Genomic DNA, 15,438 nt, shown 5'->3' on the forward strand with positions numbered 1-15,438 from the left:
GTACAAAACAGTGAAAATGATTTTTGGGAACATTCGACCATTACGCCACCTTTTTTCATCACTCATACTAGAAACTTCACCCTCGTCTAACTTTAGTCACCATACTTCAGATATGGCTGTCATTAACTAAGCGTAAACAGCTCTCCGCTTTGTATAAAGGGTTTCTCTCAGATTGTCAAATTAGCAACTTCTAATGTCGTGTCTACAACTAGTTTTCAACATAATTTACATTTTCTAGAAGGTAAAAAGGAGTTGTAATTACTCATTGCCTAAACTCAAAACATCTACACGTAGCTTCCTAATTACATACAACTAGTATTTTTAATGACTTCGTCCTCTTATAATTGACGTACTAAAAAAATTCATTACTGTTAAATTATGGATCTTATTTATTGTAACATTTATTCTACCATTATTTGTATCAGATAAATTGGTTTATTCTATTACGCTACATGATAGTGACTTAGTTTTTTTCATTCTTGCTGTTGTAACGACTTACAGCCACTTTAACAAATGCTGTTTCTTAACTTTGAACCAAATGATTGGTTATTACCGGGTGCATAAAACTTTATAGATTTTTATATAACGTAAGCAAGACAGGTAATGACACATGATAATGACACATCTTTACGACCTTTTATATGTATATACTATCCAAATTTGTAAAAATACGTATTGCGCTAATCAAATACTTCAAACGATCGTCTGGTTTTATCTTTATCCGGAGTAAAATTATCATCACACTTTTAATTTTGTTTTTAAAACAACCGCTTAACTTTAATAGCTACAATCACTCCATGACCTCCGCACCATCTTTATAGATTGTAATTTTTAGGTTGAGAATCTACAAATACTATTAATTAAGATTAAAATCACTTACTGCATAACATGTGCTTTTACGTACAGTTAACGTAAAACGTTATAAATAATCACATAAACTGCATACTCGTACAAGCTGTCATGAATGAAAAAAATTATTGCTTTTGCTAAGAACTTGTTATACAATGCCATTTGTGGCATACACGTTTTTTAAATAGCATACTTTTTGTTATCTTTGAAAATTATTTTTCTGCATGGTTAAAACTATTTTCGCTACAAAAAAGTACAGCCAATTTTCTTAAGACCGATAAGCTTAAATATGTTTGAGAAAAAGTTAGAACCAGGCTTTTAGATTTTATAGATTGTACCATAAGGTAAACAAAGCCAATTATGGCATTTTGAAAAAACCATTGTCTTACATATACTGTACAAAAAATTTACAATTACTTTTTGTGCAAATTGGACCCTCAGACAATTTTTTCTGAATACTCTTACAGTGAAATTTGTATACCCCTCACTTTGACTGCCATACTTCAAATAGATTTCTAATCACCTGAGCTTCAATTGCTTTGTACCTTCTATAAAAAGTATTTTTTGGTCGACAAGCCAGTAACTGTCAACATGATGTTTAAAACTAATTTTAAACACTATTTGCCATAACCTTTAAATAAACAAGGCTTGTCTAAAGTTAACCCAAAAACCGGTAACTTGTAAATATAATTTTTAATAACATACAACTAGTTTATCTTAAGACTGCGTTTAACTATTTGTTACGTACTAAAAGAAGTCATTGCTGTGGAATGCCTTAAGCGTATTTAATGAAACATATTATAGACCATGTATTGTGTTACGTAACATGAAACTTTTGCTCCATTAAATTACATTGTTTTAATTTTTTTCATTTCATCGTTGCAGAAACATACTGTCACCTTTCACGGAAAATTTTACTAAAGAATAAAATTTAAATTACTTTTAAAGAATATTGTTAAAACCGGCTGAAAAGGTCTTATAAATATAATTGAAAGGCATACAAGTGAGGAAATGCCACATCTTAACAACAGTTTGTATGTTACAACTCTCCAGTATCACAAAAATAAGTTATTTTGCGAATTATAACTTCCTAAAAAACTTCTGTTTTCATTGTAACTTGACAAAAAATCCTCGCAGCTACTCTTAATGCTGTCTTTACGATAAGTAGCTCACTTACAAAGCTACAAAAACTTTTTGATATCTGTGAATAGTTATTTTAAGTTGGCGATCTAAGAACGATTCTTGTAAAAAGGTTAAACTAGATAACTATTAGGCAAATAATTAGGCAAATATGCTAAAATTACCTTAACTGGCTACTTGTGCACGTTGCCTAATTCAGAAAATTATTCGTTCCTAAATTAATTTTTTTTTTTTTTCTCATGACATCCACATATTTTTTAATGCACACAACTTGTTGTATAATAAATCAAAGTCTGTTGTCGTGTTTAAATTAAGCAGCTGGTATAATGTATTATTCAATTTTCCTAAATTGTGTAACATTACATTAGCTCTATAATATGAAACATTTTATTGACTTAAAAACATTTTCTATTTACCTCATGCTGTATGATTTCTACACATTTTTATGGTTTTGAAACTTCTTTACGGAGGCAATGAGCTAAGTGCTTGTAAAGTAAATAGTTTAATCCAGCTAATCGAATATTATAGATTTAATTATAAGGTTGATAACCTGATTATGACATTTTGTAAGAGCTTTTGTCATGTATATACGCCTGGAACTCTTACGCCAAATTTTTTTTATTGCGCTTGTAGAAAACTTAACCGTTATTTCACGTTAGCAGTTATGCTTCAGATGGTTGTTTAATCAATCGAACTTCAATTGCTTTCGGCCCAATAAAATAGTTTACTGTGGTCGACTGGACTGTCAATGTCGTGTTAAAAACTAATTTGCAACATTATTTGCATTTGCGTAAAGTAAACTTTGGCAGTTATTAACAATCACTAAAAACCACACGTTTTTCTATGCATACAATTTGTTATTTTTTTAAAATCAGTTGTCTTGTATCTCACGTTACAAATAAATGTATTGTTATGATATAATACAGCTAAAATAAAGTATTATTTTAATCATATCTACACTGTTTAAATTGAATTTGATCTATAATTTAAAACATTGTACCACCTTCAGAATTTTCTTTAATATCTCTTATGCGGTCATTTCTTGTGCATATTTGTTTTCTGAAGATTACTGAGCTATGAACTTTATATACGTCAATAGGTAATACTGGTTCTTCAGACATTATACATATAACTATAAGGTAAAAGCGGGCAATTATGACATTTCATCAAAACTATTAACATGCGTATACCGTACAAAATAGTAAAAATAATTTTATCGAAAAAATTGACCATCGCGCAACCTTTTTTTATCACTTATACGAAAAACTTAACCATTGTCTATCTCTATCCGCCATACTTTCGAATTGGCTGTGATTAACTGACCATAAACTGTTCTCCACTGTCTTTAAAAATTATATCTTAGATTGTCTAATTAGCAACTCCAAATATCGTGTCTACAAATAGTTTGCACCATAATTCGTATTTTCAATAAGGTAAACAGGACTTGTAATAACTTATTGCCTAAACTTAAAACTTTTACACGTAGCCTTTTAATTTCAAACAACTAGTATTTTTAATGACAACGTTCTATTATATCAAATGTACTAAAAAAATTTATTGTTATAAATTTATGAATCTCATATAATGTCACATTTATTTTACCATATGTTGTATAAAACAAATCGGTTTATTTTACAACAATACGAAATAGTGACTTAGTTTTCATTTATTTTTGCTGTTGTTACAACCTACAGATACTTTAACAAATGCAATTTCTTAACTCTAAAAATTTTGAATAATCAAATAAATGGTTACTACCAATTGCAGAAAACTTTATAGATTTTTATATAATGTAAACAATACCGGTTATGACACATCTTTACTACTATTTGTATGTATATACTAACAAAAATTGTAACAACACGTATTGCGCTAATTAATAACTCAGAATGATCATCTGATTTCACCTTTATCAAGAATAAAATTATCATCACACTTTAAATTTTGTTGTATAAACAACCGCTTGACTTGGACAGCTACAATTACTCTACGACCACCGCTTCATTTCTATAGATTATAATTCTTAGGTTGACTATCTACCAATCATTCTAATTGAAATTAAAACCATTTTTTACACAACATGTGCCCCTATGCAAAGATAAATAAAAAGTATTTAATAATCACATGAACTTTATACTTATGCAAGCTGTGTCAACTTAGAATTATTATAGCTTTTGCTTAATGTTTGTTTTTACAATGTCATTTGTAGTTTACGTGTTTTTTTAATAGCAAACTTTTCATTATTTTTAATAATTAGTTTTCTGCATGTCCCTTATTAAAAACTATTATTGTTGCGCAATAGTATAACCAATTTGTTCAAGATCAATAAGCTTAATCTGGTGTAAGAGAATAGTAAGAATCAGCTTCTTAGATATTATAGATTATACTATATGGTAAACGAAGCCTTTTATGGCATTTCGAGAGAACCATTGTCCTGCATCAACTGTGCAAAACAATTTAAAATACTTTTTATGCAACTTGGACCATCAAGCTATTTTGTCTTATTATTCTTACAGTAATTTTTATTCATGCCTCATTATAACCACTATACTATAAAAAGTCGTCTGATCACCTGATCTTCAATTGCTTTTTGCCTACTATAAAAAGTATTTGTTAGTCGACAAGCCAGTAACTGTTAACATGGTGTTTAAAACTAATTTTAAAGACAATTTGCCATTTTCTTTAATTTAACAAGGCTTGTCTAAACTCAACCTAAAAACCGGTAACTTGTGAATATAATTTTTGATAACATACAACCAGTTTATTTTAAGACTGCGTTCCACTATTTGTCTCGTATGAAAGTATTACATCGTTTTCATTTTTTTTATTTCATCGTTGCAAAAACATACTGTCACTTAACACGAAAAATTTGACTAAAATATTTTTAACAACTTTTAGAGAATTCTGTTAAAACCGGCTAAAAAAGTCTTATAAATATAATTTAAGGTATACAAGTGAGAAAATGCCACATCTTAAAAACACTTTGTATGTTACAACTGTCCAAAATCACAAAAATTAGTTATTTTGCAAATTATAACTTCCTAACAAACTTCTGTTTTCATTGTTACTTGACAAAAAATTCTCGCAGCTACTCTTAATGCTGTCTTTATGATAAGTAGCTCACTTACAAAGCTACAAAAACTTTTTGATATCTGTAAATAGTTATATTAAGTTGGCGATCTAAAAACGATTCTTGTAAAAAAGTAAAACTAGCTAACTTAATAATAAATATTTTTACTCAAGGTCAAATTAGGCAAATATGCTAAAATTACCTTAACTGGCTACTTGTGCACGTTGCCTAATTCAAAAAATCATTCGTTCCTAAATTCATTTTTTTTTTTTTTTCATGACATCCACATATTTCTTATTGCACACAACTTGTTGTATAATAAATCAAAGTCTGTTATCGTGTTTGAATAAAGCAGCTGGTATAATGTATTATTCAATTTTCCTAAATTGTGTAACATAACATTAGCTCTATAATATAAAACATTTTATTGACTTAAAACATTTGCTATTAACCTCATACTGTATATTTTTTACACATTTTTATGGTTTTGAAACTTCTTCACGTAGCCAATGAGCTACAAGCTTGTAAAGTAAATAGTTCAATCCAGCTAATCGAATATTATAGATTTAACTATAAGGTTGATAAGCCCGATTATGACATTTTGTGAGAGCTTTTGTCATGTATATACGCCTGGAACTCTTACGCCAAATTTTTTTTTATTGCGCTTACAGAAAACTAAACCGTTACTTCACTTTACCTGTTATACTTCCGATAGTTGTTCAATCAATTGAACTTTAATTGCTTTTGGCCCAATAAAATAGATAGCCCAATAATTTGCAACAGTATTTGCATTTGCGTAAAGTAAACTTGGGCAGTTATTAACAATTACTAGAAACCATACGTTTTTTTAAGTATACAATTTGTTATTTTTTTAAAATCAGTTGTCTTGTATGTCATGTTACAAATAAATTTATTGTTATGAGATAATACAGCTTATATAAAGTATTATTTTATTCATATCTACACTGTTTAAATTGAATTTAATCTATAATTTAAAACATTGTATCGCCTTCAGAATTTTCTTTAAATATCTCTTATACTGTCATTTTTTGTGCATATTTGTTTTCTCAAAATTACTGAGCTACAAACTTTATATACGTCAATAGGTAAAACTGGTTCATCAGATATTATACATATAACTATAAGGTATAAAAGGGCAATTATGACATTTCATCAAAACTATCAACATGCGTATACCGTACAAAATAGTAAAAATAATTGTATCAGAAAATTTGACCATCACGCAACCTTTTTCCATCACTCATACGAGAAACTTAACTTATGTCTATCTCTATCCGCCATACTTTCGAATTGGCTGTGATTAACTGAGCATAAACTGTTCTCCACTGTCTTTAAAAATTATATCTTAGATTGTCTAATTAGCAACTCCTAATGTCGTGTCTACAAGTAGTTTGCATTATAATTCGTATTCTCAATAAGGTAAACAGGACTTGTAATAACTTATTGCCTAAACTTAAAACTTTTACACGTAGCTTTTTAATTTTAAACAACTAGTATTTTTAATGACAACGTTATATTATATCAAATGTACTAAAAAAATTTATTGTTATAAATTTATGAATCTTATATAATGTGACATTTATTTTACCATTTGTTGTATAAAACAAATCGGTTTATTTTATAACAATACGAAATAGTGACTTAGTTTTTATTTATTTTTGCAGTTGTTACGACATACAGATACTTTAACAAATGCAGTTTCTTAATTTTGAAAATTTTGAACAATAAAATAAATGGTTACTACCAATTGCAGAAAACTTTATAGATTTTTATATAATATGGTTCTTGTTCGACGATATACTGTCGGTCGGCCCCCCCTTCTGATCGTCTCGGCGCTTCATTACGCCGCTGCCGCTGGCATCGACGGCCTGTGCTGGGACCAGCTCAGTTCGTCTCCTGATACACAGGTTCACGCATCATCTGGCCAGCTACAAGCCTCTACCAGCCAAGCCACACCAGCAGCAGCCAGCAAGCCGCTCGAGACAGCTAGTCCACCAAAAATATTAGCAGAGCATAGTACGTAGAAAGCACGCTATTCATTGTTACCGGGTCCGCTTCCCTTGTACTCAACAAATAAAGAGTTTCTTAAACATTGGTCCTTCGAGCCGGATTCAGCAACAAGGAGAGAAAAGCCGGCACGATGTATGTACGCATGAAGTCCTGCGTCTTGTGTTAATGCGCGTGTCTTGCACGTCCACGCGCGTCAATTAATGTAGCCGGAGGTCATGGCCGCCACGCTGTTCATGATACGGATTGCGTGGCAGCCGTGGTTCTCGTTTGTCAGCCACCGCGGCCTCCATAGGCGTCGCCGACTGGCGCTCGCGAGTGCACGCGCGCTTGGGACCGCCATATTGGCTGCTCGCTGTGCGAGCGTTAGCCACTGCCGCCGCCATATTGCAGGCGTCGCCGACTAAAGCTCGCGCGCTCTGGACCGCCACGGCCGCCATGATGACCGTGTCGCGGATTTGAGGTTTGGCTGCTCGCCGTGCAAGCGTTAGCCCCCGCGGCCACCATGTTGCCCGTATCGCATGACTGCTGCTCATAAGTGGACGCGCACTCGAGACCACCACGGTCGCCATGAGGCCCGTGTCGTGGATTTCATGCAGCCAACTGAGCGTCTGGCGCCTTGCTGCCTCGCTCGCAGAGTAGTCATCCTTTCCGAGCGCCTGGCGTCGTGTCGCCTCGCTTACGAAACAGTTGGCTTAGCAGAGCGACTTATAACTGATCAAGAAGCATCCGCCTCGAGTTCCGTTGATGATTCAACGTCGAACTCATTATATTCATGATTTTCAGGGAAACCGGACAGGTGTCAGCCCTGTTCGCCACCCAACAACGGCTTGGCGACGTCATCGCTCGGTTCACGGCCGGTGTAAAGGCTACCGAGACAAGCCACTGGACCACAGGCCTCGTCACGGCTCGGCTTGAGCTCTTGGACGCCTACTGGAATGACTTCCAGGTCAACCACGTGGGTTTGTTGACCGCAGAAACCACCGAACATGGCGACGCCGCAGACAACATATACGCCGCCGCAGAGGCCAACTTCGTCGATGCCCGGTCACACCTGTATGACGCTCGGCTCGCACTAGCCCCGCCCGGGGCCCACGGGGAAATCCGCCCAGCCGGAGAACCGGCACCACATTGTGGGCCCAAGTTGCCTACGATCACCATCCCGCCCTTCTCGGGACGACGAGAGGGCTGGGAATCCATCAGGGACCTGTTCCGAGCCCTCATACACGACGACAAGCAGCTAACGGACGTTGAGAGACTCTATTATTTAAAGTCACTCACTCAAGGCGATGCCAAGGCCGTCTTGGACTCCGTGCAGATCATTGGGTCCAACTACCCGACAGCCTGGAGCCTACTCGAGGCCCGCTATGAGCATCGGCGGCTCCTCGTGCAGGACCACGTTGCGGCGCTCCGCAACATCAAGCCTCTGCGGGAAGAGTCAGCCGGAGGTCTCCAAGCGCTTTTGGACACGCTTGAACGTCATCGCGATCAGCTTAGTGCTCTCGGCCGCCCTGTCGCCTCCTGGGATGATTGGTTCATCGCGTTTGCAGCAACGGGCATGGACGCCACCACAAGACGTGCTTGGGAAGACGAGCTGGAGAAGCTGGAGATTTCCGGCGACGGGCCCAGTGATTCCTGGGCCACCTTTACCATGCTGGCTGCGTTTCTGCGGCGCAGATGCCGCACTCTCAGCTCCGTAGAGGCTTCTCATCTAGCGCGCTCAGCTGGCTCCACCGGCTCACGAGGGCCCTCCTCGACACACGCAGGGCGCAATTTCCGCTCCCTCACGACCCAGGAGGCTCTAGCGAACTGTCCGGTTTGTCACGAACCCCACTATCTCGGGCATTGCGGTCAGTTCCGGGATCTGAATCCAGCCGCCAAGATGCACATCGTATTCCAGGAGAAGTTATGCTTCAACTGCCTGAAGCCAGGGCACTCCCTGCATGACTGCCCCTCCAAGTCGGTCTGCCAGCGCTGCCGGGCGGCGCACCACAGTCTGCTGCACGACAGCCGCAAGTGCCGGTCCGAAGCTCCAGGATCTTTGGACCCACCCAAGCATGCGAAGCCAACCAGCTCCGATCTCCTCAAGACTCCTGATGAGTCCCGGCAATGACTCGTGGTGCTTCTGACCGCGCTAGTCCAACTCAGTGGCGGCCGGGGGCCCATCGTCACCGTGAGAGCCCTCCTCGACCCGTGCTCTGAGATCTCGGCCATCTCTCTCAAGCTCGCTTGCCACCTGAAGGCCCCTTTGGAGGATTCTAGAACCAGCGTATCGGGCATCGGCGGTGTACACGCCGTAAGATCGACACTCCGCGCCAGCCTGCGCCTGATGCCAGGGGATGGCACCCCCAGTTTGCATCTGAAGGCGCTGTGCATACCCCACCTCGGTCTTCCAACTCCTGCGGCCCCGCTTGACCCCAGCATCCTGCGAGTCTGGGCCAGCCTGCAGGACCTCGCCGACCCCGACTTCGGCCTTCCTCGTGCGGTCGATATTCTCATCGGCGCTGAGGTCTACAGCCGTCTGCTGCGCCCTGGGTACCATCAGCGTGGAGAGATTGTCGGTCAGCATACAGCACTCGGCTGGACTCTAGTCGGGTGTGCTCCTGGGCGCCCCTTGGACAGCGCCGTCGCGTGTCCGACATTGCACGATGAGCTGGCTCCACCCTGGCATCGCGAGCTCGTCATGCTACTCCAGCGCTTTTGGGAACTTGAAGAGGTGCCCACCGTCTGCCGCCGCGCGCCCGATGACATCGACTGCGAGCGGATTTTCGCCAACTACCAGCGCGACGCGGACGGCCGTTAAATCGTGCGTTTGCCTATGAAGCCCAATGCTGCACCGCTCCTCGGCGATAGCCTGGCTAGCGCCCTGGCCTCACTGCGATCTCTACACCGTCGCCTCCAGCGGGACTCAAAGATGGCGACCGAGTATAACCGCTTCATGAGCGAGTACCTCGCCCTCGGTCATATGAAGCAGCTCTCCAGCCGAGAGCTCTCCGAACCGAGCAGCACGGTCTGCTACGTCCCGCACCACGGCATCTGGCAACACGAGAACCTTGGACCAAAGTTGCGCGTCGTGTTTAACGCCTCGCACCCAACCTCGAGCGGCTACAGCCTAAACGAAATCCTGCACTCCGGGCCGAGACTCCAGACCGCACTACCGACAGTCCTGCTGCGATGGCGAAGACATCGCGTCGCCTTCTGCAGCGATGTCCAGATGATGTTCCGCCAAATCTGGGTCGACCCGCGAGACGCAGACCTTCAGCGCATCGTCTGGAGTCCCGATCCAAGTCAGCTGCCTGTACACTATCAACTGCGCACCGTCACTTATGGTGCGACTTGCTCGCCCTACTTGTCACTGCGTGTGATTCAACAATTCTGCCATGACGAAGGACACTTGTGGCCGGACGCCGTACCTGTCGTCATGAACGATCGGTACGTGGATGACATCCTCTCGGGTGCCGATGACCTCGAAACGGCCCGCCAGCTTCGGGATCAAGTAATTGGTCTGCTGCGCTCAGGCGGATTTCCACTCCGGAAATGGGTCGCCAATGACACCGAACTTCTGGCTGACTTAACCCAGGAAGCTTGCCTGCACCCTACGTGGCGTGAACTCAGCGACGCCGGCCTCGTCAGCGAGCTTGGCATCAGCTGGGACCCAGCCTCGGATACTTTCCAGCTCACACCCCCAGCAGCTCGAGAACAGGACACCAAGCGGAGCATCCTTGCTGGACTCGCGAGCCTCTTCGATCCTTGTGGTTGGCTCGCGCCGACCATACTCCAAGCCAAGTTCCTTGTACAGGATCTCTGGCGCGCCCGGTTAGATTGGGATGAGGTCGTGCTTGCATCAATGGCTCTTCGATGGTCAGCTTTCACCACTGAGCTGAAATCAATCCAAGGCTTCTCCATTCCACGTTGGATTGGATCTTCGGCTCCGTCGAAGATTCACCTCCACGCCTTTTCAGACGCCAGCCGCCGCGCGATGGGCGTGGTGGTGTACGCCTAGCTGCAGAACTCCTCAGGGCAAGTCCGCTGCCACATTCTGCTGGCCAAGACGAAACTTGCGCCCATCCGAAGCCTCAAGCCGTCAGCCACGCCCCAGGCTCGCATGACGATCCCTCGCCTTGAGCTGCGTGCCGCGCTGCTTGCTGCGAAACTACTGCGCTTGGTCGTCAGCGAGTGAAATATCCCTATTGAGCAATGCTACGCTTGGTGCGACTCCCAAGTCGTTCTACGCTGGCTCCGCTCCGCCGAGCCGACCAACCACGCTCTCGTCGACAACTACGTCACCCACATCCAGGAGGTACTGCCACCGCACATCTGGCACTATGTGCCTACTCATGACAATCCTGCCGATGTGGCGTCTCGAGGCACCGATGCCCAGACTTTACACCGCCAGCAGACATGGTGGACTGGCCCTTCCTGGCTGTCCGAAGGACATGATCGTTGGCCCCAGGAGCCCTCCGAGCGGCCACAGCCCTCACCTCCTCGCCTCTGCAACGTCACGCAAAAGGTCGAGTTCGACCTTCTCCGATCTGGGCGTCCTCCTGCGCACCCTCACCCACCTGCGTCGGTGGGCGAGACTCCATCTTGGTCGAGCCCCTACACGACCGATGCTCTCAGCACCGACGGCTACCGAGTTGACCGATGCCTACCTCGCCTGCGTGCGCTTGAGCCAGCAGCGTGCCTTCTCTGATGAACTTGCACTGCTTCGCACGGGCCGCGCCCTTCTCAAGCGGCACCCACTGACATCGCTCGCAGCCTTCGTCCATACAGACGGCGTTCTGCGTGTGGGCGGTCGCCTCCAGCACGCCGAGATGACCTTCGTGGAGCGACACCCACCCATCCTTGACGGCGCTTGCCCTCTCGCCACGCTTACGATCGCGTGGGCCCATCACCAAGCGCTCCACGGGGGCTTTCGCACCACCAGCGCGTACACCGTCAAGCGTGCTTGGATCTTCGGTGGCTCCCGGAAAGTCAAGGCTTTACTTCGCAGTTGCGTTACTTGTGCTCGCCTGCAAGCCCGATCAGCTGTCCAATTGATGGCTCCTCTCCCACGGTCACGAGTTACTCCCTTCCGCACCTTCGGTCGCACTGGAATCGATTACGCTAGGTCGTTCCACGTCCTCGCAGCTAAGGGCCGAGGCGTTCGCACCACAAAGGGTTACATCGCCATATTTGTCTGTCTCACCACGAAGGCACTACATCTGGAGCTCGTAGGCGATCTATCAACCGTCTCCTTTCTTGCGGCTCTCACCCGCTTCTCTGGGCGCCGGGGAAAACCGTCTGAACTCTGGAGCGACAACGCGACGTGCTTCCATCGAGCTGACACCGAGTTGCGCGACGCGCTCCGTCTTGCTGAGCACCGGTGGGACCTCGTCTCGGGTGCCCTAGCGGATCAAGGTATCGAGTGGCATTTTATTCCACCCAGGGCCCCCCAGAAATTAAAACCATTTTTTACACAACAAGTGCCCCTATGCAAAGATAAATGAAAAGTATTTAATAATTACATGAACTTTATACTCATGCAAGCTGTCTTAACTTAGAATACTTATAGCTTATGCTTAATGTTCGTTTAACAATGTCATTTGTAGTTTACGTGTTTTTTTAATAGCATACTTTTCATTATCTTACTAATATATAAAGCAAAGTCGCTAAAACCGTTGTAATCGCTAACCGCGAAAACTACTGAACCGATTTTGCTGAAATTTTGCACACTGATTTATGATACTTTCTAGATGGTTTTAGTATAGTTTTTATCTTAAAAAATTTAATAACAATAGCAATAAATAAGCTTAAAGTTTTGCAAAAATACGCCAGCTTTTCACTTTAGTTCAGTAAAATCTGCTAGGTGGCGTCGACATAAAATCGAAGCTACCTGCAACATAATTAAATAAGTGTGGTTATAATAGACCGGAGCGTATCGTTGGCTGTATAGTCGAGTTTCGGCAGCTCATCAAGCTGTTCAGAGAATGCTGGTGATAGTCCTGCAGCTGGGTATTCTGGTTACGGACGACACTCTTCTCTAAGGGGGAAGGAACCCAAGTGTCCCTTCACCCTGAATCTCGACGAGTGCGATCAAAGAAAAATATATTAATTCCAACCGATGCCGTCTCTGCCAGAATACCAGAAGACATATCTAGCCAGAGCACAATCTGCACCAACTCTTCAGAGTTGTGTGGCAGTCCCACCATCCCACCTGGTGTAGTTAAAGAATTTGTGGCTACAAATGTAAGCAAGGAAAAACAGCTCTGATAAGCACGGGAAGCCACAACGGCTACCTTCTTGGTAGTCGCGTCCCCAACGCGCTTACCCACATGGTCCCGTCTAAAGATGAGCAATTGAGCAGTTGGTTATCCGGGGAACGACCCGAGACGAGATATTCTTTGGTCAGCGGCGTACCTCTCTCCATCACAGTCTCCGTACATTGAGACTCCCAGGGTAAGAATCAAGCAACCCGTAGCCAGCTCTTTTTCATCAGGAATAATAATAAAGAATAGCCTGGAAGTTTCACCACTGGCGCTTTTTAGGGCCATTGTAAGTATTTACGTTCCCTACTTAACCATCAATTTCATCGGTTCTTTTTAGGGGCCACCTTAGTGTAAACTACCTTGCCAACAAATACATTTTTATTACCATTTCCGGAAGCGATTCGTCAACTTAAAGACTATATTAACTAAAGACGGGCACTATTGAACCAAGTCAGCTATTCACTGGCAGACGTCACCTGCGGAGTTGTTCTTCGCAAGGCTGGGAAACCCGGTGATCGACGACTCTATATTACCCTCTCGACTCTAAGCATTCAACCAGGAATCACTGATCCTCTTCAAGGTCTGCGCTGGGCAAACTTATAACAGCTATAAAGGAAAAAAAAACTTGAGCCAACGGGACAGCCTTCACTGGACAAGTATCACTAACCAATCTCCCCATCTAAGATCACCAAAACAACTAAAACTGCAAAATGAAAAAGGTGCTTTAGACTCCAACGTCTTTGACGTTATACCGGGAGACGTTGGGAAAGAGCACTACAACTAGTCCCAAAGCTTCGGACTTTGTAATTTTTCTCCCAATCAGTCTGGTTCTTTAACAGTTAGCCAGAGAAGATCACCCTGAGGTATCCAGGCAGTAACAATTGCTGTTAAATGCAGTCAAAAAAGAGTTAACTTGAGAAGCTCACCGATCTTTTTTAGGGCCATCGGACGTCGAACTACCTAGCCAACAAATATATTAGAACTTAACAAAGTTGACTGAAAATAGCCTTTAGGGGTCATAAAAGTCGTAAGCATTCCAATAGTCGCAAAAGGGTATATTGGAAAGAAAACCTCAAATGTATCTAATTAATACAATTTGAGGCGTCAAGAAACTGACGCAGAAAATTTATCGAGATTGAAACAGCAGCGTCAAAATCGTCAACTTAAGAGTCCATTACGTGAGAGATCAGCTTTTCATTGTACCCTCACAGCAATCTCTGAAATCTTTAAAGATCCTACTCCAGATTTTTCAATGAGAAGAAAATGTATTTGCGTTTTTGTGGCAATAAAGATGTTGGGTTTAAGGTCCAGGACTTTGTTGCTCTGGTAATAAAATTGTGAGATATGAGAAAAAACAATTTTTTTTTAATATAAATTTTTTGGGGGTTTTAAATCTTAACAGCTTTAAAAAATAGCCCTTTTCGTGAATTTCACAGAAGAAACCAAATCAACAACTTCTTATAGCCATCGATTATTTTATGGCATAAAGAACGCACCGTACTTTTCAGCATAATTATTTTTTTGAATTTGTACACCTTATTATTTGACCAAATAAACTATATGGATTCCGAAAAAATATGTTTTTAACAAGAAGATTTTTGTTCTGAGATGTATCGGGAATATGTGTAAAATTTTCTAACTAAAAATGTTTCACATTACGTGTCAACACACTACGGTGTTTTATTTAGTAAGTCTCGGGCGAAGCCGAGACGGGGGGCTGCTAGTTCTTAATAATTAGTTTTCTGCATGTCCCTTATTAAAAACTATTATTGTTGCGCAATAGTATAACCAATTTGTTCAAGATCAATAAGCTTAATCTGGTGTAAGAGAATAGTAAGAATCAGCTTCTTAGATATTATAGATTATACTATATGGTAAACGAAGCCTTTTATGGCATTTCGAGAGAACCATTGTCCTGCATCAACTGTGCAAAACAATTTAAAATACTTTTTATGCAACTTGGACCATCAAGCTATTTTTTCTTATTATTCTTACAGTAATTTTTATCCATGCCTCATTACAACCACTATACTTTAAAAGGTCGTTTGATCACCTGAGCTTCAATTGCTTTGAGCCTTGTATAAAAAGTATTTGTTGGTCGAC

General features: G+C 41.9%; 1 protein-coding gene across 1 annotated transcript; it reads left to right on the forward strand.

Moving 5' to 3' along the window:
- The first annotated feature begins 9,905 nt into the window (after positions 1–9,905).
- Positions 9,906–11,090, forward strand: LOC149373986 (uncharacterized). The gene has a single exon (XM_089595088.1). It carries the CDS (start codon positions 9,906–9,908, stop codon positions 11,088–11,090), a length of 1,185 nt encoding a protein of 394 aa, XP_089451214.1.
- The last annotated feature ends 4,348 nt before the right edge of the window (positions 11,091–15,438 follow it).

This window comes from Copidosoma floridanum, unplaced genomic scaffold (assembly GCF_036245765.1).
Source record: "Copidosoma floridanum isolate Cflo_tuat_1 unplaced genomic scaffold, Cflo_Japanese_pri ptg000024l, whole genome shotgun sequence".
NCBI lineage: Eukaryota > Metazoa > Arthropoda > Insecta > Hymenoptera > Encyrtidae > Copidosoma > Copidosoma floridanum.